General features: G+C 37.8%; 2 protein-coding genes across 3 annotated transcripts; one reads left to right on the plus strand and one right to left on the minus strand.

Annotated features, from left to right (window-relative positions):
* The first annotated feature begins 356 nt into the window (after positions 1-356).
* On the plus strand, positions 357-12,263 carry parp16 (poly (ADP-ribose) polymerase family, member 16). 2 transcript variants are annotated; one of them, XM_082159987.1, is made up of 7 exons: positions 357-510; positions 4,433-4,629; positions 4,721-4,858; positions 6,165-6,371; positions 6,601-6,772; positions 8,925-9,069; positions 11,494-12,263. In XM_082159987.1, the coding sequence occupies exons 2-7, from the start codon at positions 4,441-4,443 to the stop codon at positions 11,627-11,629; spliced, it is 987 nt and encodes a 328-aa protein (XP_082016113.1). In that variant the 5' UTR covers positions 357-510; positions 4,433-4,440; the 3' UTR covers positions 11,630-12,263. The 2 variants fall into 2 exon arrangements, with proteins under 2 accessions (XP_082016113.1, XP_082016114.1); XM_082159988.1 differs by having other exon boundaries at positions 463-510; positions 4,406-4,629.
* A 465-nt stretch (positions 12,264-12,728) lies between these two features.
* LOC309490749 (uncharacterized protein) lies at positions 12,729-27,690 on the minus strand. Its single transcript, XM_082159996.1, has 5 exons — positions 25,537-27,690; positions 23,564-23,651; positions 23,222-23,420; positions 19,159-19,183; positions 12,729-13,242 (listed from the first exon to the last, which is right to left on the minus strand). Exons 1-5 carry the CDS (start codon positions 25,868-25,870, stop codon positions 13,193-13,195), a joined length of 696 nt encoding a protein of 231 aa, XP_082016122.1. The 5' UTR covers positions 25,871-27,690; the 3' UTR covers positions 12,729-13,192.
* Between the last annotated feature and the right edge of the window lie 130 nt (positions 27,691-27,820).

The raw sequence follows: 27,820 nt of genomic DNA on the forward strand, positions 1-27,820 counted from the left end.
GTAATCTGACTCTTATTACTCTCACCACGGAGAGTCCCAGAATCTCTCATAGATTTGAGCTTACTATAAGGCCAAAGATATTGGATGCGAGGTTAATGCTATTTGAAATAACAAAATGTATTCAGTTTTTTTAAATGTTTACGGATGGTTCATAAGAACCTGTCAATCATGAGGTTGGAATATGGATAGATGTTCTGAAATTTAAAACACAAATGAGTTTGAAATTGTTCAATGAATTGTCTGTGCTATAATAAACAGCTGTAATAAAAGCACTGACTGGAACAGAGTATGAAACATCCATATAGATTTCAATCATCACCCATGGAAGAAATACGGGTTGCTCTCCAGTACAGTAGGTGGGGACACTCCTAAAGAGTGGATCGCTATTGCATTGACTCTCAGTGAATGGCGCCCTCTGCTGGTGGAGTCAGTCGCTGTTGTTGCTCCAGCAGTTCTTGGACACGTTTAGCTTCCGGTGGCTGTCAGATGCCTGAACTTCAGGCACATAAGGTAAGATACAAATGTGCATGGCAAATGTTTGATATTATTTTTATGTATTTACAAGTAGAGTGAAGAGTACTCGATGAGTAATCGTTTGGGTCTTAAAGCTTGAGTAAATTTCTCCACTAATGAGATGATAAGCTGAGCTAACCAGCTAACATGCTTAACATGTAAACAAAGTCAGCAGAGACTATTACACGAACTATTGCATTAAAACCCGCCACACTTTCGAGTATTAGAAGTCCGAGAGCAAATATAGACACGTTTATATTATGGTTTTGGCTTTCACTAGCTGTTATGAACTATTAGCAGATAATCTGCTGGCTAAGCTATCAGTCCCACTGACAACAGGTTATTAAATGTTTTAATTATGCATTCATTTAATTATTTTAATTAATTTAATTCTTCAGTTTGTTAAAACTCCATTTTTAGAATTATCACAAGGTGGTAACTATACAAACATTTAAATGAAATGTTTAATTATTATTTTTATAGTTATTATAGTGAATTTACAAATAATGATTAATGTTATGTCGTTCCAAATCTGTAAGACTTTAGGAACACAGATGAAGATCTTTTTGATGAAATCTGAGAAATTTCTACATTTTCTACTTGTATACTAAATTCCACTGTATTGACAGCTACACAACTACCCCTTTGACGCTTCAAAAAGTTCATAAAGAGATCGTAAAACGGTTTAAAAGGGGTTTAGCCCAAATTTTCTGAAGAGACATGATCGCTTTATATGATGGAACAGATTGAATTTAGGCTTTTATTCACATATAAACATTCATCAACTCACACATCAGTTGTGGTAAACAGAAGCTCAAGCATGAGAACCAATGAGGTTCATTCTCGTGTTACGCAGCACGTTTGAGCTTCAGCAAGACCAATGAGGTTCATTCTCGTGTTACGCAGCACGTTTGAGCTTCTTCAAGAACCAATGAGGTTCATTCTCGTGTTACGCAGCACGTTTGAGCTTCTTCAAGAACCAATGAGGTTCATTCTCGTGTTACGCAGCACATTTGAGCTTCTTCAAGAACCAATGAGGTTCATTCTCGTGTTACGCAGCACGTTTGAGCTTCAGCAAGAACCATTGAGGTTCATTCTCGTGTTACGCAGCACGTTTGAGCTTCAGCAAGACCAATGAGGTTCATTCTCGTGTTACGCAGCACGTTTGAGCTTCTTCAAGAACCAATGAGGTTCATTCTCGTGTTACGCAGCACGTTTGAGCTTCAGCAAGAACCATTGAGGTTCATTCTCGTGTTACGCAGCACGTTTGAGCTTCAGCAAGACCAATGAGGTTCATTCTCGTGTTACGCAGCACGTTTGAGCTTCAGCAAGACCAATGAGGTTCATTCTCGTTAGGGCTGGACAATGTATAAATAATCGCAATTAATCGAACAAGTTACCGTATTTTCCGGACTATAAGTCGCTTCGGAGTTAAGTCGCATCAGTCAAAAAATGCGTCATGAAGAGGAAAAAAACATATATAAGTCGCACTGGACTATAAGTCGCATTTATTTAGAAATTTATTTCACAAAATCCAAGACCAAGAACAGACATTTAATCTGGAAAGGCAAGTTATTCAACTACACAGTAGTACACAGAACAACAGGCTGAGTAGGTGTCCGATGTGTTAACGCAACACATTAACAGTTATTCAGCTACACAATAGCATAAAGAACATATACCTGGGAGGCTGAATAGGCTAAATTAACATACGCCAGCGAGTCCAACAAGCAAGTTACCAGTAAACAAGTTCACCAAGCTCCCGCGATCTCATTCCACATCATTTTCTTCATCCTTGGTGTCGCTTTTGAACAACTCCGCCAACGAGAGCGCCCTCTCGCGGCTGTAGACGGTAATGTTTTCTCTTGGTTCATCTCAGTCTGAATTAATTTTGATATATAAGTCGCACCTGAATATAAGTCGCAGGACCAGCCAAACTATGAAAAAAAGTGCGACTTATAGTCCGGAAAATACGGTACCTCGATTACGATTATTGAACGATTATTAAATTTTTTCTTTCTCATATGTCACTGGCAAGGCTTATACTGTAAATATGTTCACGGTTATTTTTTCTAATGAAGGAGTGCTTAATCCTATCTTTGTGATTCTAAAATAAGGAAACACACAGATAGCTATTAATGCTTATTTATTAAAATATTTCAAACAATTGAATCAAATGCACTGTTTGCACTGTTCATATTCGGTAATGTGATTGTGCTCCAAGTGTTGAAACAGATTGGTGGTATTACCTTTGGTCGCTATAACAGTTTTTCTGCAGTGTTTGCATTTGACTTGAGTTTGTTCGGTGTCGTCTTTATTGAAGCCAAAATGTGTCCAAACGACGGACACTGCGTGTTTCTTTGGTACAAGCGGCTCCGGCTGTTGCTGAGTTGACTCTGTGTTTGAGTTCAGTTGCTTCAATGTCGCAGACTGGACGGGGTGGAGTCACGTGACTACACACGCGGTAATATGTTTTAAGGGGAAAGTACATTAACACACAGTGGGCAGAAATATTAATAGGATTTAAAAAAACGAAATAACCGACTTGGTAAAATTACGTCGGTTATAGGCTCTGAATTTCGGTTTCGATTACTTTCCGATTAATCATCCAGCCCTAATTCTCGTGTTACGCAGCAAGTTTGAGCTTCAGCAAGAACCAATGAGGTTCATTCTCGGGTTACGCAGCACATTTGAGCTTCAGCAAGAACCAATGAGGTTCATTCTCGTGTTGCGCAGCACGTTTGAGCTTCTTCAAGAACCAATGAGGTTCATTCTCGTGTTGCGCAGCACGTTTGAGCTTCTGCAAGAACCAATGAGGTTCATTCTCGTGTTACGCAGCACGTTTGAGCTTCAGCAAGAACCAATGAGGTTCATTCTCGTGTTACGCAGCACGTTTGAGCTTCAGCAAGAACCAATGAGGTTCATTCTCGTGTTACGCAGCACGTTTGAGCTTCAGCAAGAACCAATGAGGTTCATTCTCGTGTTACGCAGCACGTTTGAGCTTTTTCAAGAACCAATGAGGTTCATTCTCGTGTTGCGCAGCACGTTTGAGCTTCAGCAAGAACCAATGAGGTTCATTCTCGTGTTACGCAGCACGTTTGAGCTTCAGCAAGAACCAATGAGGTTCATTCTCGTGTTGCGCAGCACGTTTGAGCCTTCAAGAACCAATGAGGTTCATTCTCGTTTTGCGCAGCACGTTTGAGCTTCAGCAAGAACCAATGAGGTTCATTCTCGTGTTACGCAGCACGTTTGAGCTTCTTCAAGAACCAATGAGGTTCATTCTCGTGTTACGCAGCACGTTTGAGCTTCTTCAAGAACCAATGAGGTTCATTCTCGTGTTGCGCAGCACGTTTGAGCTTCAGCAAGAACCAATGAGGTTCATTCTCGTGTTACGCAGCACGTTTGAGCTTCAGCAAGAACCAATGAGGTTCATTCTCGTGTTACGCAGCACGTTTGAGCTTCTTCAAGAACCAATGAGGTTCATTCTCGTGTTACGCAGCACGTTTGAGCTTCAGCAAGAACCAATGAGGTTCATTCTCGTGTTGCGCAGCACGTTTGAGCTTCTTCAAGAACCAATGAGGTTCATTCTCGTGTTACGCAGCACGTTTGAGCTTCAGCAAGAACCAATGAGGTTCATTCTCGTGTTGCGCATGGATTAGTTTTACGATCTCTTTATGAACTTTTTTAAGTGTCACAGTTTCAGCATAGCTGTCAATGGAGGGACAGAAATCGCTCAGATTTCATAAAAAAATCTTCATTTGTGTTCCGAAGATGTACAAAAGTCTTATGGGTTTGGAACGATATGAGGGTGCGTAAATGATGACAGAATAAAAATTTTTGGGTGAACTCTCCCTTGAAAAATGTATGCAATAATGAATATCTCTTCCTATAGTTTACTGGTATGATAAATGTGTCGTAGTGTCGGGAATGCAGCCGCCTCTCCCCACAGCTGCGGTCAGAGAGCTGGTTTGCTCCTGTCTGCATCGAGACCCAGTAGCGGCGGACCTGCGCTGCAGTCTCTTCGTGGCCGCCGTCCAGAGCTACAAACGCGATTCGGCTCTCAGACCCTTCCCTCCTCGCTACCTTCGAGGAGAGATCAAGGACTTTGAAGATCTGGTTAGTCGTTTGAAGAAATTGAGCTCTCCATGTTGTCGGCTTTCCCAAACAAACGCATTTTTTAAATTTGATTCTACTTTGTTCCTCACAGCAAAAAGATGTGGATACTTTACCAAACGTGAGGGATCTGGTGCGTCTGGGACACGGTGATGGAGATCATCATCTGGCTCTGGTGCACTGGGTTCTGTCCTCCAAGAGTTTTGCTGTGAAGACCCTGCAGAAAGAGGAGGTATTGCTAATCTTCATGTAGATCTTTGACGAATCTGATTCCTCTTAATGATTCTATAATTCTAGAGTTCTTTTAAAGGAACACTCCACCATTTTTTTAAATAGGGCTTATTCACCTTCTTTCCTACATTTAGATAGGTGGGCAAATGCATTTTTGTCTCAGTGCATGCATTGTTTTAGTTTGACAGGGTTGGCGCTAGCTTAGCTTAGCATAATGAATGGAATCCTTTGTTGCCAGCTAGCATGTCCTGAGTAAAAGAGATATCACGCCCAAGTAGCAGTGCTTCACCTGTGCTTCCCCCTAATATAGTCCTTAATATATAAGTCAATATCTGCCTAGGAAATCGCCTAGTGTTAATCTGCATCGCTATTTGTACTTGTTGTGAATACGCAGGCCACAAGAAGTAATTAGGTAGGTTTTTTTTTTTTTATATCACTTTTATTCAGGACATGCTAGCTGGCAACAAAGGATTCCATTCATTATGCTAAGCTAAGCTCACGCCGACCCTGTCAAACTAAAACAATGCATGCACTGAGACAAAAATGCATTTGCCCACCTATCTAAATGTGGGAAAGAAGGTGAATAAGCCCTATTTCAAAAAACGGTGGAGTGTTCCTTTAATTCTTTTGAGAAAAAAAAGATGAAAGAAAGAAAGAAACGCAGTGTGTATTTGTTTCAACTGAACAGATGCGACAAAACAATTAAAAATCAAAATAATTTTTTCAAGATGGATCAACCCTAGAAGCACTCTATCTTTGTGATTCACTAAAAAGAATCGGTTGATAAGAATCATTTGTTTAGACTACACTGGTCAGTTTGTGTGTTTGTGATTCACTAAAAAGAATCGGTTGATAAGAATCATTTGTTTAGACTACACTGGTCAGTTCGTGTGTTTGTGAATCACTAAAAAGAACCAGCTCATAATAATTATTCATTGGAGGAAGGACAAACACTGGTAGTACTTCATGTTTCTGATCCATAAAAGGAACCGGTTCATAAGAGTCATTAGTTCGGACTGCACTGACTGGTCACATTCACACTGTATGTTTATGATTCACTAAAAGGAACCGGCTCATAGGAGTCATTGGTTCAGGAATCAGACTACATTGGTTACACTGCATGCTTTATGCATGTTTGATTCACAATTTTAATCATTTTAGTTTGGGTTTTCAATTCGCGTCAGCGGAATAATCGTTAAGAAAACAGAACCAAACATCATTTTCGGTCCTGGTATTCTGGACTAGTCATTGAGACATCCCACAGATTAGTCTGTGTAGTTCACTGGTGTTCATTCTCACTCCATCAGTTTGCCAGACTCAGCCAGCTGACCCAAAGTGAGGGTATTTCAGCTCCAGCCCCAGACTTCCTCTTTGAACTGCAGTACTGTGATTTGCTCAACTCCAAGTTCGAGAGGACGCGGGCCGGACGAGATCTCATCTATGCATTCCACGGCAGCAGACTGGAGAACTTCCACTCCATCATTCACAACGGATTACACTGCCACCTGAACAAGGTCAGCATGTGGATGATGTGCTTTGGAAGATGATGCGCTTTTGTACCTGTTTTTTATGCTCTCCAGGCCATCATACTTTTCATTATGCCCGACAGATGTGTTTGACTGTCCCTTATCAGTTCATGTTTAGATAATATGTGTGAAGATGATAATTATAACTACAATGTCATCTGCTCATTGGTTCAACACAGTAAGCCACTTAATCTTTGCTTATGATTTGATATTTCAGACCTCACTGTTTGGGGAGGGCACATACCTGACCAGTGACCTTAGCATGGCCATCCTTTACAGTCCTCACGGTAACGGGTGGAGGGAAAGCGTCCTCGGGCCTCTGATCAGCTGCGTTGCATTGTGTGAAATCATCGATCATCCTGATGTGAAGTGTCAGGTGAAGAGAAAAGGTAATGTGTCAGATGAACAGCTGAATATATTACTGTTCAAAAGTTTGGGATTGATTGTTTAATGGTTTTGAAGTGTCTTATGCTCACCAAGGCTGCATTTATTTGATCAAAAATACAGTGAAAACAGTAATATTGTGAAATATTATTTCAATTTAAAATAAGTATATATTTATTCATTGCTCCAGTCTTCAATGATCCTTCAGAAATCATTCTAATATGATGATTTGCTGCTCAAGAAACATTTGTCATTATTATTAATGTTGAAAACAGTTGTGCTGCTTAATATTTTTGTGGATACCATGATGCATTTTTTCCCAGGATTCTTTTATGCATAAAAAGTTCAAAAGACTAGCATTTATTTGAAATGGAAATCTTATTTTACTTTATAAATATCTTTATAGTCACTATTTGATCAATTTAACGTGTTCATTATCAGTCTTCATAAATCAAACTTTTCAGACCTGTGAATAACACTACTGATACTATAGCCGCGTTTCCACCGAAATTACCCGGAACAATTTGTACCAGGAACTTTTTTCCCAGGAACTTTTTTCGCCCCAGACCGGTTGCTTTCTGCGTTTACACCGCGGTCTAAAGTACCGGGAAGGTAAACTGCGCGCAACTGCTCCTCCCAGTCTGCGACGGACAGTAATCAGTTGCGCCACATTTATAATAAGTATGGAGGAGATTCAAACTGTGCTGCAGTTATGTATTGGTTTACTAACGAGGTAATTAACAAAACAAAATAGACGAGCACTGATACTAAGAAAGCTCGTATGCGTATAAAATTAGACAACGTATGTTATCAGTTAATTTGTGAGATGCCTGGGACGAACGCGCAAAAAAATTTTCCTCTTTCGCAAATACGCTTAAAAAAAGCCTGAACCCCGTCTATCAATCATAAATAGTGACAGTCTTGTAAATAGTTGTTTGTTACTAACCTCAAAGCGCTATTTCAATCCTGTTATAGTAAATTTGTAACATGGTTTGGAGTGCCTTGCAATAGATGACAATGTGTAAACATAATGACTTAATAATAAAAGCTGTGGCAGAAAAGAGACGAGCACTGATAAAGCGTGTTCAGTAAGCTCGTAATGCTAACGTTAGATATAAAATGTGTATGTTATCAGCTATTGCGGACATTGACCGTGAGATGGCTGGGACGAACATCCAGAAAGTTTCCTCTTCCACAAATACTCTTAATAAAGCCTGAAACTCGTCGCCAGTCCACCAGTTTTTTTTAAATTAAATTCCATATTTGCAGACAGACAACTCTTACTGCATGAAGCCACGACACGAACCGCAATAGATTTTTTTAAAAGGGAGGTTAAAAATAAATAAAATGCTGCGTGGAATCATCCAACCAAAATGCGGCGTGAACGCAACCAATCAGCTTGTGCAGCGCACAAGTCCCACCCCTGAAAGTTCCTGAACTTTGAAAAAGTACTACCTCATGAGCAGGGACTATCGGAGGGGGAAATATTTACCCGGAACTTCATTTAGACCCTGGTTCCTGCGGTGTAAACACATCGAGTACCAGCCCAAAGTTCCTAGTTCCTGGGGAAAGTTCCTGCGGTGGAAACGCGGCTTATGATTATGTTTGTGGGGATTAGGTGTGTGGGGTAAGATGAGCCACTTATTTAAGTTGTTCTGTAGACAATAAAACATTAATGACTATCAATCACAAAGTCCTCTTTTATTATGGTTCATATTTGCATTAACCAGCGAGAAAAAGTTTTAATAGTCATTAGTACTGAAAGGCAATAATTATGTTTTAAGTTATTGCTGTTACGCTATTGTTTTTCCTAAATTAAAAATAAAACACTTAATAAATATGAAGTCACCTCTGTCTAATTGACCCTTTTTTAAATACATAGCCATGTGACAAATTATACGTAGTTTGCTAAAACTAAAAGACCCCACTCTCCCCTACTTTAAAAAAAAAAAAATATATATATATACAGTATATATATATTATGTAAAACAGTATGCAACAATAAACCTTTCAAACAGTAATATGCTATATTCTTGTCAACAAAATAAAAGCAAACACTGATGTAATTTTTATTCCAGTTTTGTGTTAAAATGACCATCCATTATGAGACCATCCCAGCAGATATCTAAAATTCAGCTCTCACTTTGTGTGTTTCAGACTCCGAGAGCATTGACCGCCAGCGTCTGAGGGCCAGGAACAGTGAGGGTGGCGAGGTGCCCGAGAAGTACTTCGTGGTGACCAACAACGAGCTTCTGAGAGTGAAATACCTGCTGGTGTATTCTCAGAGGCGCTACAGATCACGGTGAGACGTCCTCATTCACATGGACACATCATTGGTGGATCTCAGTAGACGGCACGTGACTTTCTTTGCAGTACTTTCATAACTCAAAAAATCCCCTTTAGAGAAATAGTTCATAGTCATAATTTGTCCTCTATGGAACACAAATGGAGAAGTGTTGAGGAATGTGCCTGTCACACTTTTTCTTACAATTACAATGAGTAAGAGACTAGAACTTTAAAAAGGATGTATTTCCCAGCCAGTCGTGAACAAATGATAGACTGGTAATGTGAACTATATAAACTAATTCATTCAAAAGATCTCTTAAATATCTTAAATTTTGATGTTTCTCACACAAAGCTATCGTATGACTTAGGGCTGGGTATTGACACAAATTTGATGATAAAATTTTGCTTTGACTCAATATCTATGAGGGTATGGGGTATGTATCGGGTTCAGTACATGGCAAAGGTTCTACAGGGAAAAAATATCTCTCAACTAATGCTGTAAACTATACAGGGAACTCCGTTTGGTGCATCACTATAAAATTTAAGGTTAAAATTGACTTATTTGTAGGCTAATTGCATTTAAATTGCACAGAAGGAAGTTTTTATAATAAAAATGTTATAATCATAACTTGTTAATGACAAAATTATATTTCTACTAATTTTTGTGAAATATAAACACTTAAATGGTGGCTTTCATGAAAATATGACAAATTTATTCAAACATAAATTAAATATTGAAGAACCAGTTAAGTAAAAATACAATGAATGTGCAATATAGTGCATATATTTAGCGAAATATTCCTATGTACAGTTATTTTAATCAGCTTTTCTGAGGTAAATGCAACATTACGTTACATTGTTTACAAGCAGTTTTATTTACTTCTTTCTGCGGTTGAAACACTGATTGAGCGATTACATGTGACTTGATACGGATTTCAGTATGTTGTATTTTATCTTTCAACATACCTTCTGATGTTCATTCATGGAACTTATAGTAAAGCGGAAGAGATGATCAGTTCATGTGCTTAATCGAATTTAGAAGCTGAGACTTTGTTTCATGTCAGGAGTAACAATGCACAAAGATTACTGAGATTCATTGGATGGGAGGCAAGATGCAGTACAAAGCTCTGTTCATTCATCAACCGCATAGACTGAAAGATTGATTCTTGAGATTTAAAAATCGATATCGGTTCTTCTAATTAAGGATTTAAGGATTTAGATGAATTTTCGTCAATTCGATCACAAGTGGACGACACTTACTAGGTGTAAACGGGGTCTAAAACGTTTTGAGCTTGTCCACTTTCAACCACTTCCAGAGGTAGAAGAAAACGCATTCGACCGGATTGCTTTTGTAGTGTAAACGCTCATGTGGTCGAACAGCCACAAAAAAAACAATCTACTCTCTACCAACTGACCTAATGAGTAAACCTTATGGGAAGTGCGCTAGACAGACGGGATTTAAACTTTGTCGGCTGAACACCAAAGTTTGGTTTGAAGACGAAAAACTTACTAAGCACAATGTTCTCTCACCATTCCTCATTTCTAACACACACTCACAGCGTTCGGCTGGTCTTGCGACTGTCAGAGCAGAAACGAAAGCTGCTGCTCTTCGTATGTTTTATATCGTCTCCGGTCGTGTTCATATGTATATTGCGCGAGCTTATTTCATCCATTAGATCGAAATATCCACAAAAAAAAACATACATTTACCCTCCCATAGACCTTACACTCGAAGAAATCAGGACAGAAGTGGTTAAAATTTGTGGTCATATATGACTCCACCCATAACATTTTAAATTGAAAATTTAAATTTGAATTTTAAACAAATTAGGCCATTTCTTGACACCAAATTTGCCAAATTGTTCTTAGATACTATGATTTTTTCACATATTGAGTATTGTTTTACAAATTGGTCATTAACTAGCATATCTACTCTTAAAAGCATTGCATCTCTATTTAAGAAAGCCATAAAAACTTTTAATAAAAAGGCTTTGTCATTTCACCATTGCGATATTTTAGAGAGACATCAATTTTTAAGCTTTGACAATTTCAAACGTTTCACGTATGCTTGTTTAGTATATAAAGTGTTTCATAATCTTGCCTAAGTCAAAAAATAAAAGTGGACAAAAGAGACGGATGTACACCAGGTGTAAACGTGTGTGTCTCCCTCGTCTACTTGTGATCCGATTGACCAAAACGCATCTCAATACCAGGTGTAAACAGGGCCAAAATGAGAATCAATAAAATCCAGAAATCAGTATTTTTAACCCAGCCCTAATATGACTTCCAAAGACTTGGAATATAGCGAGTTAGTCATAAGGACCACTTTTAGGATACTTATGATGCTTAGTATCATTTTGAAGCTGGCTAGACTTTCAATTTTTATTGTTTTCTACTGGTTAAATCAACTCTTTAAAATGATGTTCTGCTCTGATTCCAGACATGCTCAAGGGAGGTCGTGGCTCGTGAGACATCATTTTGCCATCATGATGGGCCTCTATATCCTGCTCCTCGTATTCATCGGTGCCTTCAACTCGTCCGCTTTTCAGTCCTACTGGCACAGAATGTTCCGGTAACCCAGACTGCTCGCATCACATAAACGCTCTCGTCCAAAGTGCCTTTTACGCACAAAGATTATCATGAAAGAGGAAAAAAAGACTCAGGAACTATTTTATCCGCTCAACACGACATTCCTCCATGTATCACTTGATTTTTACACGCTATCCTTCATTTTCTTGACTTAGATTACGTAGATTTCCATAAACACTGTGCATCTGTCAGAAGTAAACCTGCAGAATGAGCATTAATGTTAGCCACCGAGAATGTTACATGTTAGCATGTAGCCTGTTTTTACTTTTTGAAAGGGTTCACTACACTAGTTGCAACCAAATGATCAAGACGAAAGCGCTGCCTTTTCAACCTAGACATTGGCAAAATTGTTGCTTATATTAATAAAAATAATCATGTAGGGAGATCTGTGTGCTTTTTTTTATAATAGATAAATATTTTTGAGTTTTGAGGCAAATATATACATTTTCATGTTGCTAGATCAAGTCAACTATGCAGAAAACCCATGTTATGTTGGTCAGTATCATTAAAACTGTAATTAAAATTAGTCTTGATATTGCATAAATGTCTCCAACTTGAATAATTCAGAGAATCTGAATTGTGAAATTATTTAAATTAAATAAATGCAACATGATTACAGTGTGTTTCTTAAAGGACGGAGTGAAATGCATTAGTAAACTGGCTGTTGTTGTAGTTTATGGCTCTTGGCACGCTGAACGTTTTGTCTGGCTTGTTGTTATCAGTCAAAAACAAAAGCAGTAAAATATGACTGATTGCAGAAGCGGCATGTTTTTCATCTTGAGACGCGGAGACTCATTTGGGTGCACCGTAGATTAGAGTTTTTTATTAAAAAAATGACATTTTATTTAAAGTGGTACTTACTTTCATGCATACAATTTGTTAAATGCATATATTTCAATTACTGTTTAGATCATTTATAAAAATGATCAATTATTCCATATTAAACATTTAATGATAAACTTATTTGTCACGTGTTGTTTTTCAGGTTTAAAGCATATGATAAACCTATGAACAGTATTTATTTTAATGCCAATGTGTTTGTCGCTTAACTATTAACATTTCTTTTCTCGATGCAGCTTTATATAAAGATAGACATCAAAAGAATTGTGAAGTTGAGTAACAAGCCAGACAGGAGTGGGAACGTGTCTACGGTGGGCACTTTTCCAAACGGGTCAGTCTGACCTTATTAGTCCCTTTTATGAAAAAAAAAAAAGAAGATTAAAAAAGTGAAATTAAAAGCCAGTTTTATTCAGAAAACATTTGCACATACAAATATTAGAATACATATTTTTGTTTATTGACAAAAAATATTATTGTAGACAATGCAGACTTGACATAGTTTTAGCGAGTTGTAATTACAACACAGTGTTTTAGATTGTTTTGAACAATACAAGAGCTGTACAACATTAATGCGTAACATTTCACTGCATTTATAAATCACACATTTTTATTATTGATTTATATTATAACATATAATAGTAGTGAAATGCATTAATAAAAATAGCTGCCTTTTGTGCTACATTTTATAACTGGAGTGCATCGAGTTCCTCTTAAAATGTAGAATCAGTGTGTGCTTCAGTTGGACAGGCAGGAGCCAAACACACTGTTATGGCAGTTTAATTCACTAAACAATCATCTTTGGCGTAAGAGACAGTCTGGAATCAAATGATCATTAAAAAGTAATTTATTCTTGCAAGAAGGCCCAGTTGCCACACAGAAGTCACAAGTACAGTCTGTGGAACAAGTGCGACCAGGAGGGAGGGGCAGGCCAGTCTTTATACTCTGTTATTGTTATCTTCCAAGGTTCTTTAAACTCCAGAGATGGATAAGACACCACCAGTGATCCTATTATACTGAACTTTAGTTTAGCTTAACTTACTGCCTGCAAGTCCTAAATTGGACAGCCCTTTGACCTTAGGGGTCAGGGCTTCGGCGTCTCCCCCTCTTCTCCTGCCTCACAGAAGTTCCACATCAATCATTATATCACATAGTCAGCAACACACATAGTAGTCAATCTAGTGTATGTTAATGAAAATCAAAGTAAGTAATGAAAATCAAAAATCTCCCATTACACTCCTCCCTTTTTATCATTCATTGATAATTGTTTCATCAAAAACCCTCACACAGTACTAATAATCATAATGAAACGTACCAAGTTCAAGTCTTACATCACACTTATACTTCTCATTTCTCAATTTCATATAACTGATCATACTCTTAAACTTAGTAGACAAAAAGATTAAAATTAAAACTATTAGGCAAAAAACATTAGAATTAAAACTAGTTTGAAAAAAGATTAAAATGAAATAAGCTCAGGCTATTTTTTTTTAGGGATAGACCCTTAATTTTACAGCAAGCAGATAAAGGTTTATTCTGAAACCGGGCTAGACGAACGAGCTCTGTCATTGCATCCCCAACACTATAGGTCGGACCCTCAGTCATTACAGTATAAACAAGAAAAAGTTGGATTAATATTTAGTAGGAAAACAAAACATGCTATAAAAACACAGATAAAGTAGATAGGAAAACTCCTCATATTCAAACCCTGTCCTTGTATGCCATCGCGTAACACGGATGGCTACTGCTTTTAACCCTCTTTACATATCATCATCGTTCCATAAAATAAAAACATCAGAAAAATTAAACAAAAATGAAATAAGAAAATAAAAACATAAAGAGAAAACATAAAGAAAACATTTGCACCAATCAAATCATTAGATCTATATCAATACTAAGCCCTAGTTTGATTTAATCAAATAAAATCATCAAAATCGTCACAAAACAAATTATTCTGCTAAACTTAAACCATTAGTTGGTCCACATCCTCCTCCAGGTGTGTTGATCATCTCGTTCGCCCCATGGACATTCCGTCTTCACCAATATGACACTTTGCGTGCCGTTGCAATGGGCTTTCCCTCGCTGGCAAGGGAGGTACGTTACTAGCACGTCCTTGATCCCTCACTGCCCTCCGCGTCGGCACGTGGGGTTGCTGAGGTTGGTTGGTGTAGTCTAAGGTGAGAGGCGTGGACCCAGGTGTCACCCTCTCCAACCACTTTCTGATCATTAGAGATTTTTCCCTCAGATCCCGACCGCACCTCCACTGGAATGAACCATTTCCTGCCTGCTGTCACCTGTGAATGCAGACCCTAGCTATTTTGTTATTGACCGCTTGTATAGCCGGTCATCCCTTTTGGTGTGACCTGTGGAATCAACCGCCTGAAACATATTGTCACCAGATAATTTTGCTTACTGAATAGCACTGACAAACCTGAGAAAACACTCAACCCACTTTGCTCATGTTAACAAAACAATGCTGTCACCGCCAAACAAACACACACGCATACCTGACTATGAACCGCTCATATTCTCATATTCATATCTTTTGGTGTTTACTCTAAACATATTTAAATTTTAAATAAGATTTTAAACTTCTCATTTTCCTGTAGCTTTGATCTAATTTTACATGGTCTCTTAACCAGTTTCAAAGCACGTCTGTTCATTATTCATTTTCTCTTAGAAAAGTCAGCTGGGTTGTTCTTGTTCATTATCATTATTTTGCTTCAGCTTGCTTTATCAGGCCGATAACAGAAAGACAGACAGAGTACCCTTCCTCCACTCAGCAGTCTCTCTCACTATAAACAAATAATCTTTTCAACAGCCCCCTAAGACTGTAACTAAATAAATCATAGTCTAGAACCCTTAATAGTTCACAAATTTTAAAATACAAATGTTTAACTCAAATTAGTACCATTACAACAATCTAAAATACATTATGCTATGAGCATTTCTAAGGTTATCTTTACTTTAAATACTCAATTCACCTAACCTTTGATATCCAGAAATTTCTCTTAACTCATCACAAGCTGTCTTCATCTTTAGCCACCAACATGTCTAATGACCTTCAGGAGTTAAAAACTATCTTACAGACATATTATTTCAATATCAACACTTCTATAATTTTCCCTTGCCCATAAGGCAACCAGCATCATGTTCCTGACATAAATTAAGTTTTGTTACTGTCTCCACAACAAATAATGACAGTCCCCTCATGGTCTCAGCTGGCTCTTGAAAGCCCATTCCCATTAGCTCTTAATCTATAATTTTCTTCTCTTCAGGGTGTTGTCCCTGGCATAGTTGCAGACACTTGTCATAATGAAAAACAAGTCATACAATAAATGCGTTTTTCTGGTGAGTGGTATATAGAGGAACTCACATTTTCTGGGTCAGGCGTGCCGTAACTCCTCACAGCCCATCCGTCCTCTCAGTGATCTGCTGATGCTGCTGGCCACTCACAGTCACCTGCTCAACTCTAATACCTTTCTCACATAAAAACACCTCCCCATTATGGAGATGCCCAGTGTTTGTGGCGTGACTTCCCCTGTCTTAGGTTGACCTTTGGCCAAAAGATCTTACCCGTCTTTGGGGTAAGCACTTCGTACACACTTGGTTACCGCTCTTTCCCATCACAAAATCAGTTTTCCCCAACAGACTCAGTTGTTTTCTGGAGCTTAGGAAAGGCACATTCAAGAGTCACCAGAGCACTCTGGACTGCCTAATAGTGTTAACACAGGGAGACAGGTTAATAACAACAGTATTTAATCACAAAAATCTGTTAAATCTGTCCGAATCAGCAAAATCTCAGTGAATTTTAATCACATCCGTCTATTCAGTGTACTGTTACATCTGTAGCCGGAGCCATCAGCCCTGTTTCATGGTGGAGGCTAAAATCAGACAAAGAAGTTACTGGTCCTGAATTAAACTAGTCAAAAACGTCCCTTCTATCGTTTAAGACTTCTTTAAAGTCATTCAGTTTTACTTTTAAAACATTTACCCTTTAAATGAATGAAATGCCTGTAGCATGATTTCTTTTAACATCCCATATCTATGGTTTTCAACTAAAACACTGTGCCTTACTATAAATAGCCTATTATCATTTATGACACAGGCTCAGATAACAGCTTTTAGCTGACATTGAATGAGAGAGAGAGACCCTGAAGCATTTAGGACTGGTACACTGCACTCTCATAAACTTCTAAAATCAAACTTTATCTACCATCTTTTAACTCTAGCCCAGCGTAAGGCATCTTTGCCAGAATTTACATGTATTTTCCAACAACCATATTTCATATTTGTCTTTTGCCCACATCAGGGAATTTAGACATTAAAAATTTTCACTCAGATCGTGTCTCTGTCGCACTGGCCGTTTCAGCCACAGCACACACCAGATTCAGATAAGCAAACTGTTTCAGCCAATCACAAGCTTATCTTCTTAATGCAAAACATCAGCTCCTAGTTCTTTCATGGTCAACACTATTCCATCCACGTTCAAAACACTTAACAATCTGTTTGTTTAATCAGATGCATTTCTACACATTTTACATTTAGCAACTCATATTTTGTCATTATCTGTAATTTTACATCAACCTGTATTCCTCAATTCACTAGCTCTTTCCTTCAAAAGGATTCCCGACTTAAATCTTTCAACCTTCTTACGACTTCCATCTATCCACTTTCCTTTAACTTTCTTTTCTACCTCACTTACTCGTACGTTCTTTTCACTTTCTTTAACACTGCGTTCACATTCTTAGTTCTTTCTCAGACTACTTTCAAACACACATTAATACACGTCACTTTCACATTATCACTTTCTTTTCTGAGTGTCCATTTACAATTACGGGCTAAATGGCCCTGCTGACCACAATTAAAACACTCTTTTTGCCTATAGTTTGATCATTGAGCTTTCAAACGGCTCCAACTTACTGCACACCCTTGAAGCAGTATGTCCCGATCAGGAATGTAAACAGAGCCACTGATAAGCAGTTCTCTGTATTCTTTTACAGTCCACCAGTGGCGGATTCAATCGCAATAGCCAAATCATAATCTTCATTATTATTGGCCGCTTTAATTTCGTAAGTTGCAAAGAAAATCACTCAACATTTACTTGCTTTTTTTTTTAATCATCGGAAGCAATACAAGGCTAAAAATGAACAATTTTCAGTTTCTTTTTTTGTTTAGCCAGTCAAGTTGTTGTTTAAATTTCCAAACACAATCAAAACCCTGACTACCATTTACCTAATAATTTCTCCACATTTCTTTGAAGTGAGCTTCAGAGCACAGCTGCTTACAGCGTTTGCTCTCTTCTGTCCTCTATCAAATGGTTAGTCTGCATATTCAACTTAATGTTATCATTATTTTCTCAGTCCCACTTATCTCTGCTGTTTCACAAAAAAAACAAAATATCATATTACTCGTATCTCAATCCCTAAAATGCACAGACAGCCATTATAGCTGCCTCCTCCTTCAACTCTTGTTACGAAAATTCTCTAGACATCATTATTTTACCAATAAAATATATAATTGTTCCCCATTCTGCTTAATAAACCTTTGTTCACTTAATTTGACTTGCATGCATTTTGCCCATATGTTTCTTCATTGCACAGTATACCGGTGTGCAGTATTTACTATTAGATGTCCCCATAATGGCTGTTATTCTCCTTCTTTCACTATTGCCTGTGGATTTTACTTCAGCGCGCTCAATCTGACTTTTCACCGTAAATCAGGAAAGGTTGGAATTAATTTTTCTGCATACTCTCAATTGCCTCCCTGGAAGTGTTCCAGTGATCAATTATTTCAGCTCCTATTAATCTCACAATAACGAGTACTCGGCTTCGGTCTGGACAATCGCTCGACCTGCCTAGGTCTCAATTTCCTCGCCCTTTTTAAAAGCCTCCCTTTCCTCGTACCACAGCTCTAGCTTCAGTTCTTAAACACAGCCATTATGGTTCATCCACAAAATTTTCTTTTCCAAATCCCCAAATGAAAAAATTAATTTGCTATCTCTTACCCAAGATTTTCTGTTGCCACCTGGGTTCTTTTCCGAATTCCAGTGGAAGTCCTCCCGGGCCTGAAGCGGCTGGTTCTCCTTCTCTGAACACTTTCGAGGTGAGACTGAAGCCTATTGCATTCAGGGCGTTTTCCCTCCACCGTCCGCTGATCAGGTCCAGAAGGCCTTTCAAGGAATATCGATCCCAATAATCTGACACCAACTGTTATGGCAGTTTAATTCACTAAACAATCATCTTTGGCGTAAGAGACAGTCTGGAATCAAATGATCATTAAAAAGTAATTTATTCTTGCAAGAAGGCCCAGTTGCCACACAGAAGTCACAAGTACAGTCTGTGGAACAAGTGCGACCAGGAGGGAGGGGCAGGCCAGTCTTTATACTCTGTTATTGTTATCTTCCAAGGTTCTTTAAACTCCAGAGATGGATAAGACACCACCAGTGATCCTATTATACTGAACTTTAGTTTAGCTTAACTTACTGCCTGCAAGTCCTAAATTGGACAGCCCTTTGACCTTAGGGGTCAGGGCTTCGGCGTCTCCCCCTCTTCTCCTGCCTCACAGAAGTTCCACATCAATCATTATATCACATAGTCAGCAACACACATAGTAGTCAATCTAGTGTATGTTAATGAAAATCAAAGTAAGTAATGAAAATCAAAAATCTCCCATTACAACACAAAGAATCCCTCAGACTTACTCTGTTAAAAGAATAGCAAAGTAATTATATAATTCACACACACACACACACACACACACACACACACACACACACACACACACACACACACACATATATATATATATATATACATACACTAGTATACTATATATACTGTAATAAAACAATAACAAATTACAAATATTACAATAACAAATATACAATTAAAATATAGAGAGTGTGTGTGTGTGTGTGTGTGTGTGTGTGTGTGTGTGTGTGTGTGTGTGTGTGTGTGTGTGACTGGTTTGTTGTTACATATAAATATGTTATTTTATTATTTAAAAGGGTATATGTAAGAATGTTTTATGTATTAATCACTTTTTATTTCCAATGTGTTGACAATGAGCTTGTTACGAAACTTAAAAAAACAAGACCTTCCCCGACTTCCTAGGTTGACTATGAAAGCCTGTAGACTTTAGACTATTTTTAAGTGACGGACTCGGGACGTTTTTGCCGTGAAAATCAAAAGGGATGCGAGTCTGACGTTACGCTCCCGAGAGCCTCTCTTCCATTCTATGACACACGAAACAAATGCTTATACAATGTTCAGGATAATGGCGAAAGAGCCACTCTGTACTGTAATGTCAATGTGTCATGCAAAGAAAAGCGATTCATTCAAACTTAAGGGGCTTTCGCACCAGAGGAACCTTTCATAGTTCCTAGAACTATTGGCGGAAGTACCGGTACCCGCTTTTTGTTGTGTTGTGCACAGGAACTGGGAACGATTTTAGTTCTAGGAACTCCTTTTGGAGAACTCTAACCCAGCACTATACACAAATCCGCCGCGATCTCTATGGGCGTCGCCATCTTGCCTGCCGCCATTACTGCGTGCCTGCGAAGTGACGGCGGTGTGACACTTGCCGGTGCCCTCTAATGACATTTCAATGAAAGCGGATCCTGGGGCTTAAATATTGTGATTGTCAAAACATTTTAGTAACTAAACTGAATTGTATTAGGTTTAGTGACAACATGTTGCAATGTGTATAATATATGGTACAATTTCTGGTAAGCTACGTTTTTTTATTATTGCTTGAAACTAATTTCAGGATTTCAATGCAGTTCAATTCTTGTGATTTGATTTAATATTGACTAATTTGGATAAATATTAGGTACACAAGATGGGCGTTATTAAAAAAAATAAAAAAAACACTGCTTGATCGATATTATGTATGATGAATATACATTTCGGTAAGTTGTACTGTTTCTTTTAACATTGTTCATTCGTGTTTATTTACTATTAAGTTGAGATGATCGGTTCACGTGCCGCTAGGGATCCGTCACGTCACATTTACAAACACCAAAACGGTATTTATTGTTTGAATTTCGTAATAAAATTGACTGAATCTGAGAGCTGAGCTTTTTTATATCATAACTAATTTGCTGTCTATAGACACAGAAAGTCTGTCGGTCTCCGTGTCCTTTCTGCCTCGCGATTTTTCTGTGCGTGAGAAAATGGATGTGTGGCGTGAGAGCGTGTGAAAAGCTGAAAAGTTGCGTGTGTCTCACGGTGAAGGCGTGAGAGTTGGCAGCTTGCAGGTATTCAAGATTATTTTATTAATCATCTGGCATGCGAGCTTCAGAACCTAAACTACAGGGCACTGATTGAAGGTCAGAATTATATGAGCTCCGGATGGATTGGCCAGATACTGCATACCTTCGCAGATGAGCTCATCACATTAAAAGGTGTCATGAGGTTTTCACAGGCAGTGAACTCGTACCATAATGTGTCAGTAACAATACACAGAGAAAACTGCAAAGTTCTCGAATTCAGTTTGTGACTGCATGGTCGACCGAGGGAAGTGCTGTAGCCATACAGCAGGGCTACTGTACACAATTAAAGATGAATAGATAAAAATAAAATGTATTCGTAAATCTGTACATTCGTACAGCTACATCTGCTACAGCCGCCTACGGGACCAACGCTACTTCCTTAGCAGCAAGGCACGCAGTAATGGCGGCGCTGCTTTACTTCCGTGTTTCGCCGGATTTGTGTATAGGAACTACCAGTGATGCAAGTATTTGCTGATTGGCCGAACGCATGCGAAACACCAGCACCCGCCATTTAAAAAAAAAAAAAAAGCTGTGTACACACAGATTATAACATTTATTTACTCCAAAAACTAACTCTACGAACATGGAAAATAATGATAGATGGATCTCTCAGCCTTTACGCTAAGGAAAAAATCGAACGCAACTTTGCACCGAGCGAAACTTGTATTTCTGCTCAGCTAGCGACATTGGGCATCAACCACACGGCATACGCTAATACTTTTTCATACTCTGTTTACTTTCTTTGTATAACAGTTCTATCTAATAACATATGACAGGACTGTTAAACAGATCGTAAACTAATGGAGATGGAGAATGGGAGCACTGTGTGCTCAGGCTCTGGCATTCTCAGCATCGTCAAAATAAGTCACAACATCAAGCGCGGCTTACGTCACCTCAGACTTCCTACGGGCGGTGCGAATGCAACAAGGAAAATGGCTCTAGGGGAACATCTAGTTCTTGGGAAACCACCCTGGTGGCTAGCTCCTTGAACTAAGTTCCTAGAACTACCCGGTGCGAAAGCTCTCACATAGCCAGATAAGTCTATAGCCTTAATTATACTTTATAATCAAACTATCATAACTGTGTAATTTTAATAACCTCATCTGTCGACATGATGCCGGTGAATCGCAGAGCTGGTGCACTGCAAACATATCCACATCGCTATGATCAGATGCTTTCTTAACTGCTGTTTTCTCCCGCTATCGTTTTTGTTGTTTATTTTGTTATTGAGAGGAAAACGCGCAGCACTTATTTTCATATTCGTCTCTGAGTCGGGATGTTCGTTACCAGTACATCGCTGCACAGTTATTTCCAACATCTTTTTACCCCTTAAAGGGATAGTTCACTTTGAAATAAATTTTTGGTATGTTTTAGCTTACCTCAAGGGCATCCAAGATGTAGGTGTCTTTTTTTCCGCAGTAGTTTCAATTTTGATATTTTTAGGTCAAACCGTTCTTGTCTGTCAGTCATATAATGCAGGTCTATGGTCACGGTCTCAAAACACAAGCACAGAGTCCAAATTAAAACAATTCCCCGTCGTCCAAATTAAACAATTCCCCATCGTAAGTACACATTGATGGCCTAAGACACGAAACGAGCGGTTTGTGTGAGAAAACGAACAGTATTTATATCGTTTTTACCGCTTATACGCAGCCATGTCCGAGTGATCTGATCTGACGTGTACGCAGACTGGTGCATAGATATATACACACTAGATGTCGCCTTGTCTACGGCAGTTCATTGGAACGAATGTCTTTAAGGCGACATCTAGTGTATATATCTATGCACCAGTCTGCGTACACGTCAGATCAGATCACTCGGACATGGCTGCGTATAAGTGGTAAAAACGATATAAATACTGTTCGTTTTCTCACACAAACCGCTCGTTTCGTGTCTTAGGCCATCAATGTGTACTTACGATGGGGAATTGTTTAATTTGGACGACGGGGAATTGTTTTAATTTGGACTCTGTGCTTGCTCTTTGAGACAGTGACTATAGACCTGCATTATATGACTGACAGACAAGAACGGTTTGACCTAAAAATATCAAAATTGAAACTACTGCGGAAAAAAAGACACCTACATCTTGGATGCCCTTGAGGTAAGCTAAAACATACCAAAAATTAATTTCAAAGTGAACTATCCCTTTAAGCGAAATACGAAAAAGAAGTTCAGCGTGAGTATCGGGGCCTTGAATCACGTTCAGCGAGCCGTGAGTTGCTGTCTGCAGTTCACTTAATTGCCACTGGTGTCGCTATATAACAAGGGTTTCTGAATTCTACATGTAGCCCCTTTAATATAAGACTTAAGTGTATGTATCTGTACTATGGCCCCAAAGTATAGTTCAATAAAAGCATTCTGGTTTAATTCAAAGAAATAATATGGTAATAATCATAGAAATAAACAATTATATTTCAGCTTTGTCACGAAAAAGAATGATAAAGAGCAACACAGAAGTAAAACTGACCTGCAGGTTTTGGTGGCAGACGTGTGGATGTTTATCTTCGGTCAGCTGACCACGCACACACCTTCCATAGCGATGCAGACAGACGTGGTCTGTTGGGGAACAGGACTGTGCACAAGATGGAGGTCTGAGAACCAAGCAGCTGGAGCAGGTCGTGTGCTGGCAGTGACCTCCACACTCACGCTTCTCCATCGATACTGACCTGCAACGGGATATAGGAAATTGAACAGTCACAAGTGAGAGACAACTGATGCCAGGAACCTACTGGACTGAAATGAAGTCTGAAATCATGTAAGACGACTCAAATGTCAAGACTACATGTAGAAAAGCTGAAGCAGAAGTTACCTTGCTGAGCAGATTTCATTGGGATTCGCCTTGCAGAACTCCCATGTGCACTCAGGTCTGCAAGTGTCGGCTTTCAGAACCTCAAGCACTGTTTGGAAATACAAATCCAAAATGCATTGAAAATGAGCAATAAGTGGCACCTCTTGATGGAAATAAATGTTTGGTGCATACATTTTTGGTCAAGATCTTGTATTGTCAATGCAAGAGTCCAGCACTCTGTAAAGTCTTTCACTGAAGTTAAGGTCTGGACTCAGAGGTGCCAATTCATGTGTGAAAATGATTCTTCATGCCCCCATTCTTTAACAATCTGAGCTTGATGAATCTTGACATCATCATCCTCCTGAAACATGGTCATGATGTGTCTTCCTACATGGTTGTTTAAGAAATGAAAAGCTACACACTCCATCAATTAGGGTTAGATGTTGCCAAACATATAACATGCTAGAAACACAAAAATCACTGCAATAATGATCCAATCATAGACTCTTAAGTATTTGCCTGTTTAAATCTGAACAGCAATTTTTTTTTTTCTTTTTTTTTTTGTCCAGGCAATATTGTGAAATATTGTTCTGTAGGTCAAAGAAAAAGACAATAAAATGGATGGAATCCCGTTACAATACGGATGCAGTTCTTCAGGAAGGGTTGTGGATTTCATCACTGTATATAGATAAGAACAATAAGAGCTTTGCTTTTATGGGAAAGTGCTCCGAGATCAAAGGAATCCTAGACTGCCATATCTCTCTTCACAGTTTATAAATTACATTAACCTTGATGATGCCTTTTTCTTTTCTTTTTTTCTTTTGTTCAAGAGTGTGGACCTGAACGTAAAGTAAAAGCATAAGCAGTTGCATACTATGCATGATGGGGTTTTCATACTTATAGATGGCAAGATCCCCCAAAAATGATGATCGCTATAGGGAAATATAAAGGCAGCTAAATATTTGAATGCATAAAGAAAATTTTCATATTTTATTTTTACATATATATATATAATTTAAAAAATATATATAACATTTTATGTTAGCTTAAGTTGAGGTACGAAAATAATTTATAAATAATAAAAAATTGTAAAAACTATATATATATATATATATATTTTTTTTTTTAAATAAATCTTTAAATTAACACAAATTATAATAGTATATCAGTGAGATACATCTATATATTGGTTTTTATATTGTTATATTACAACCAAAAGAAATAAATATAGATATTTAGATATAATAAAATATGAAACTATGTAGACGTATAGCAAAATAGAAATATTGTCAATTAAATTAAAATTTATTTTTCATTCATTTTCATACATTTTATTATATCATATCAGATAGAAAGATGCATGCAACATTTTATTTTAGCTTCAGTGCTAAAATAATTAAAACTTAAAAACTATAAATATATATATATTTTTTTTCTTTTAAATAATAATAAATTAATTTAAAATAAATTATAATAGTATATCAGTGAGATATATCTATATATTGTGTGTTTGTGTGAAACTGAATATCAGTAGAATAAAATACAATAATTTTTATAAAAAGTTATGTTTAATATTACTATTATTTTTTTCTCTGAAAAGTTCTGCAGACCCTGGAGAAACCCTTTTGTGGCTCTCTCCGGTGGGTCCCTGGACTCCAGTTTGAAAACCCCTGTTGACTCTTCAAATTTTCTTTTGTATAATTCACAGGCTTCTCACTTATTTTGACCAACATGTTACCATGACTGTTTCACTCGTTCATGAGTGAACGCATTTTTAAAATCATATAAAAATTAATTATTTTAAATTCACTATAGAAATTATTTGTCCTCGAATATATTAATTTCCATGACTTGTCAGGCCTGGCATTACCTGATATTGTCCATGACCATGAGAAACCTGAATTCAAGAACCAACTTTGCACTTTAATTTAGACCTTTAGGATTCTATGCAACATGCTGGCAGGGTAAGTTGGCAGCTTCAGCTTCAGCGATACCTGATTTGCAGGTTCCCTTGCGTTCTGCCTCTGGTTTTTCATCTGTAGCTTCTTGGTAAACGCAAACCAGCCCTTCGTCGCACTTCCCCAGGTAGTCCCAGGTGCCTCCACAGCTTTCTCCTGCGAGTTTGGCACAGGCTGGACAACAACCGCAGATCCCAGTGGTTACACCACCCTGACACTGGAGCTTCAGCGCTCTACGAGGGGAACAATGAATGCGTTCGCAGGGCGGACAGTGCAAGGCTTGGAGGATCTGCTGGCCCTCCAAGGTGGCCATTTCCACAGCCGTTACCAGCCACAAAATGACCAAGATTGAGAAGATGCATGGACTCATGGTTGGACTTCACGTTTCGAGATGGGTCGGCTCGAACTGTACGGCCCTTTTATATAACGGTCCTCACAACCAAGACCACATTTTACGACCTCACACACTTGATTCAACCTCACATCAACAAACCTCCTCCCTTCTTCACAACCAATGGATGATGGGGAACTACTTTTTTTTAAGTCTGGATTTGCTGTTAATTATCCCCAAGTCTTATCTTTACAATCACTCTGTTGTTTTCCTTTTGTCTGAAAACCAATAAGTTGGAATAAGGGGAAAAGACTGGACCCTTTGTGCACAGGTCACATGACCAATAGCAGAGGGTGCAATTCACGGTGTGATCAAGATAATCGTCCACAAGCAACAAGGACGAGATTGGGACATTGGCAGGTTATCTGAGAAGACCTGTGTGCGCCGTTTTCATAACCCGTAACGCAATAAAACGCTGCTTTCCGTCTGGCTTATAGTTTTCAGAACGGTTCTTCAAACAGTCTCAAAGTTCACACCCTTGACCGCTTTATCCTTAATGAACGTCTACTGCAGCTAATAAAGTATTAGATGATAAAATGAGTGAAAATGCTTGAATAAATAAAACGTTGTATAAATGCAATTTTAATGTTGTTTTAACATTATTAAAATAATATTTTTTGTTACAGTAAAAGATTATTGAAAGATGAATTTATGGTATTATTGTGAATGACGTATTAGTGATAAAAAAATAAAAAAAAATAATAGAAGTCAATGAAATGGCCCTCTTTTTTTTTTTCTTGACCTGTTATTTATTCAAAATTCATTAAATGCAACTCATACCTCGTCTATGATGGGCATGTTTTTAATTTCTCTACAAAAATTCATTTTGATATTTTTTGGGGACGTAAAGTAAATAATGTCCTGATATCGTAATGAAGAAAAAGGTCTGATTAAAAAAAAAAAATTCTTGAAAAGAATAGACATTTGATTACTATTTCTTAAGAGAGAAAAAAAATTTGAACGAAATGTAAATTATTAATATTAAAAAGAAAACTTTAAGAAACTAAAAGAAACGCTCACTTTCATAAAATATTAAATTATATTAGGTATAGGACAATGGGACAATATATCTGACAATATCTCTTAAATGGATATATCAATATATATGATATAGGACAATATATCTCTTAAATGGATAGTTCTTCCAAAAATGAAAATTCTATGAAAACTCACCCTGATGTTGATCCAAACCCGCAAGATTTTCGTTCATCTTCGGAACACAAATGAAGATCTTTTTAAAGAAATCTGAGATATTTCTATCCCTCCATTGACAGCTACGCAACTACCACTTTGACGCTTAAAAAGTTCATAAAGAGATCGTAAAACTAATCCATATGAATTGAGCGGTTTAGTCCAAATTTTCTGAAAGAGACACAAACGCTTTATATGATGAACAGATTTAATGAAGGCCTTCACGTGTGAACATCGATCAGCGAACGTAAACAGAAGCTCAACCGAACCTGAAGATCTTCATTTGTGTTCCAAAGATTAACAAAAGATTAACAAGTTTGAAACGACAGGGTGAGTAAATGATGACAAAATTTAAATTTTGGGTGAACTATCCCTTTAACCTGTCAGAGCTAGCAGGCTTACTATTTTTGCCTTTTTTAACATCACATATTTTAGTAATCATCACAATTTGAATGTCATAGCGTCTTGGTTTAGTGCCTTAACGAAATCCAATAGGAACCTCAATTTCGTGACACCAACTTCAAATTTGGAACATAACTTGGTAAGACATACGTTTTAACAAATTCAATGTACAGGATGAATCATTCACAATAGGATCTATACGGTGGATTTTCATTTCATGCTTGAAGCCTGATCAACAGGATTCTGTAAAATACCAAATAATTGTTTCATCCCTCAGCAAAGAATGTGCAATGGTTACAGATAAAGACATGATAAAGCAAAAAAAAAAAGACAGAA

The sequence above is a fragment of the Leuciscus leuciscus genome, assembly GCF_965113295.1.
Source record: "Leuciscus leuciscus genome assembly, chromosome: 25".
In the NCBI taxonomy this organism is placed as follows: Eukaryota; Metazoa; Chordata; class Actinopteri; order Cypriniformes; family Leuciscidae; genus Leuciscus; species Leuciscus leuciscus.

Excerpts from the sequence above, each read along its gene's own strand:
- parp16 (XM_082159987.1), top strand. The coding sequence starts at position 4,441 with ATGCAGCCGCCTCTCCCCACAGCTGCGGTCAGAGAGCTGGTTTGCTCC. Across the intron at positions 4,630-4,720 it reads TCAAGGACTTTGAAGATCTG|CAAAAAGATGTGGATACTTT; the intron begins GTTAGTCGTTTG and ends TGTTCCTCACAG. Across the intron at positions 6,372-6,600 it reads TACACTGCCACCTGAACAAG|ACCTCACTGTTTGGGGAGGG; the intron begins GTCAGCATGTGG and ends TTGATATTTCAG.
- LOC309490749 (XM_082159996.1), bottom strand. The coding sequence starts at position 25,870 with ATGAGTCCATGCATCTTCTCAATCTTGGTCATTTTGTGGCTGGTAACG. Across the intron at positions 19,184-23,221 it reads TCTGCCACCAAAACCTGCAG|AGTAAGTCTGAGGGATTCTT; the intron begins GTCAGTTTTACT and ends TTCTTTTAACAG. Across the intron at positions 13,243-19,158 it reads GTCTGAGGGATTCTTTGTGT|GTTTGGCTCCTGCCTGTCCA; the intron begins TGTAATGGGAGA and ends CCATAACAGTGT.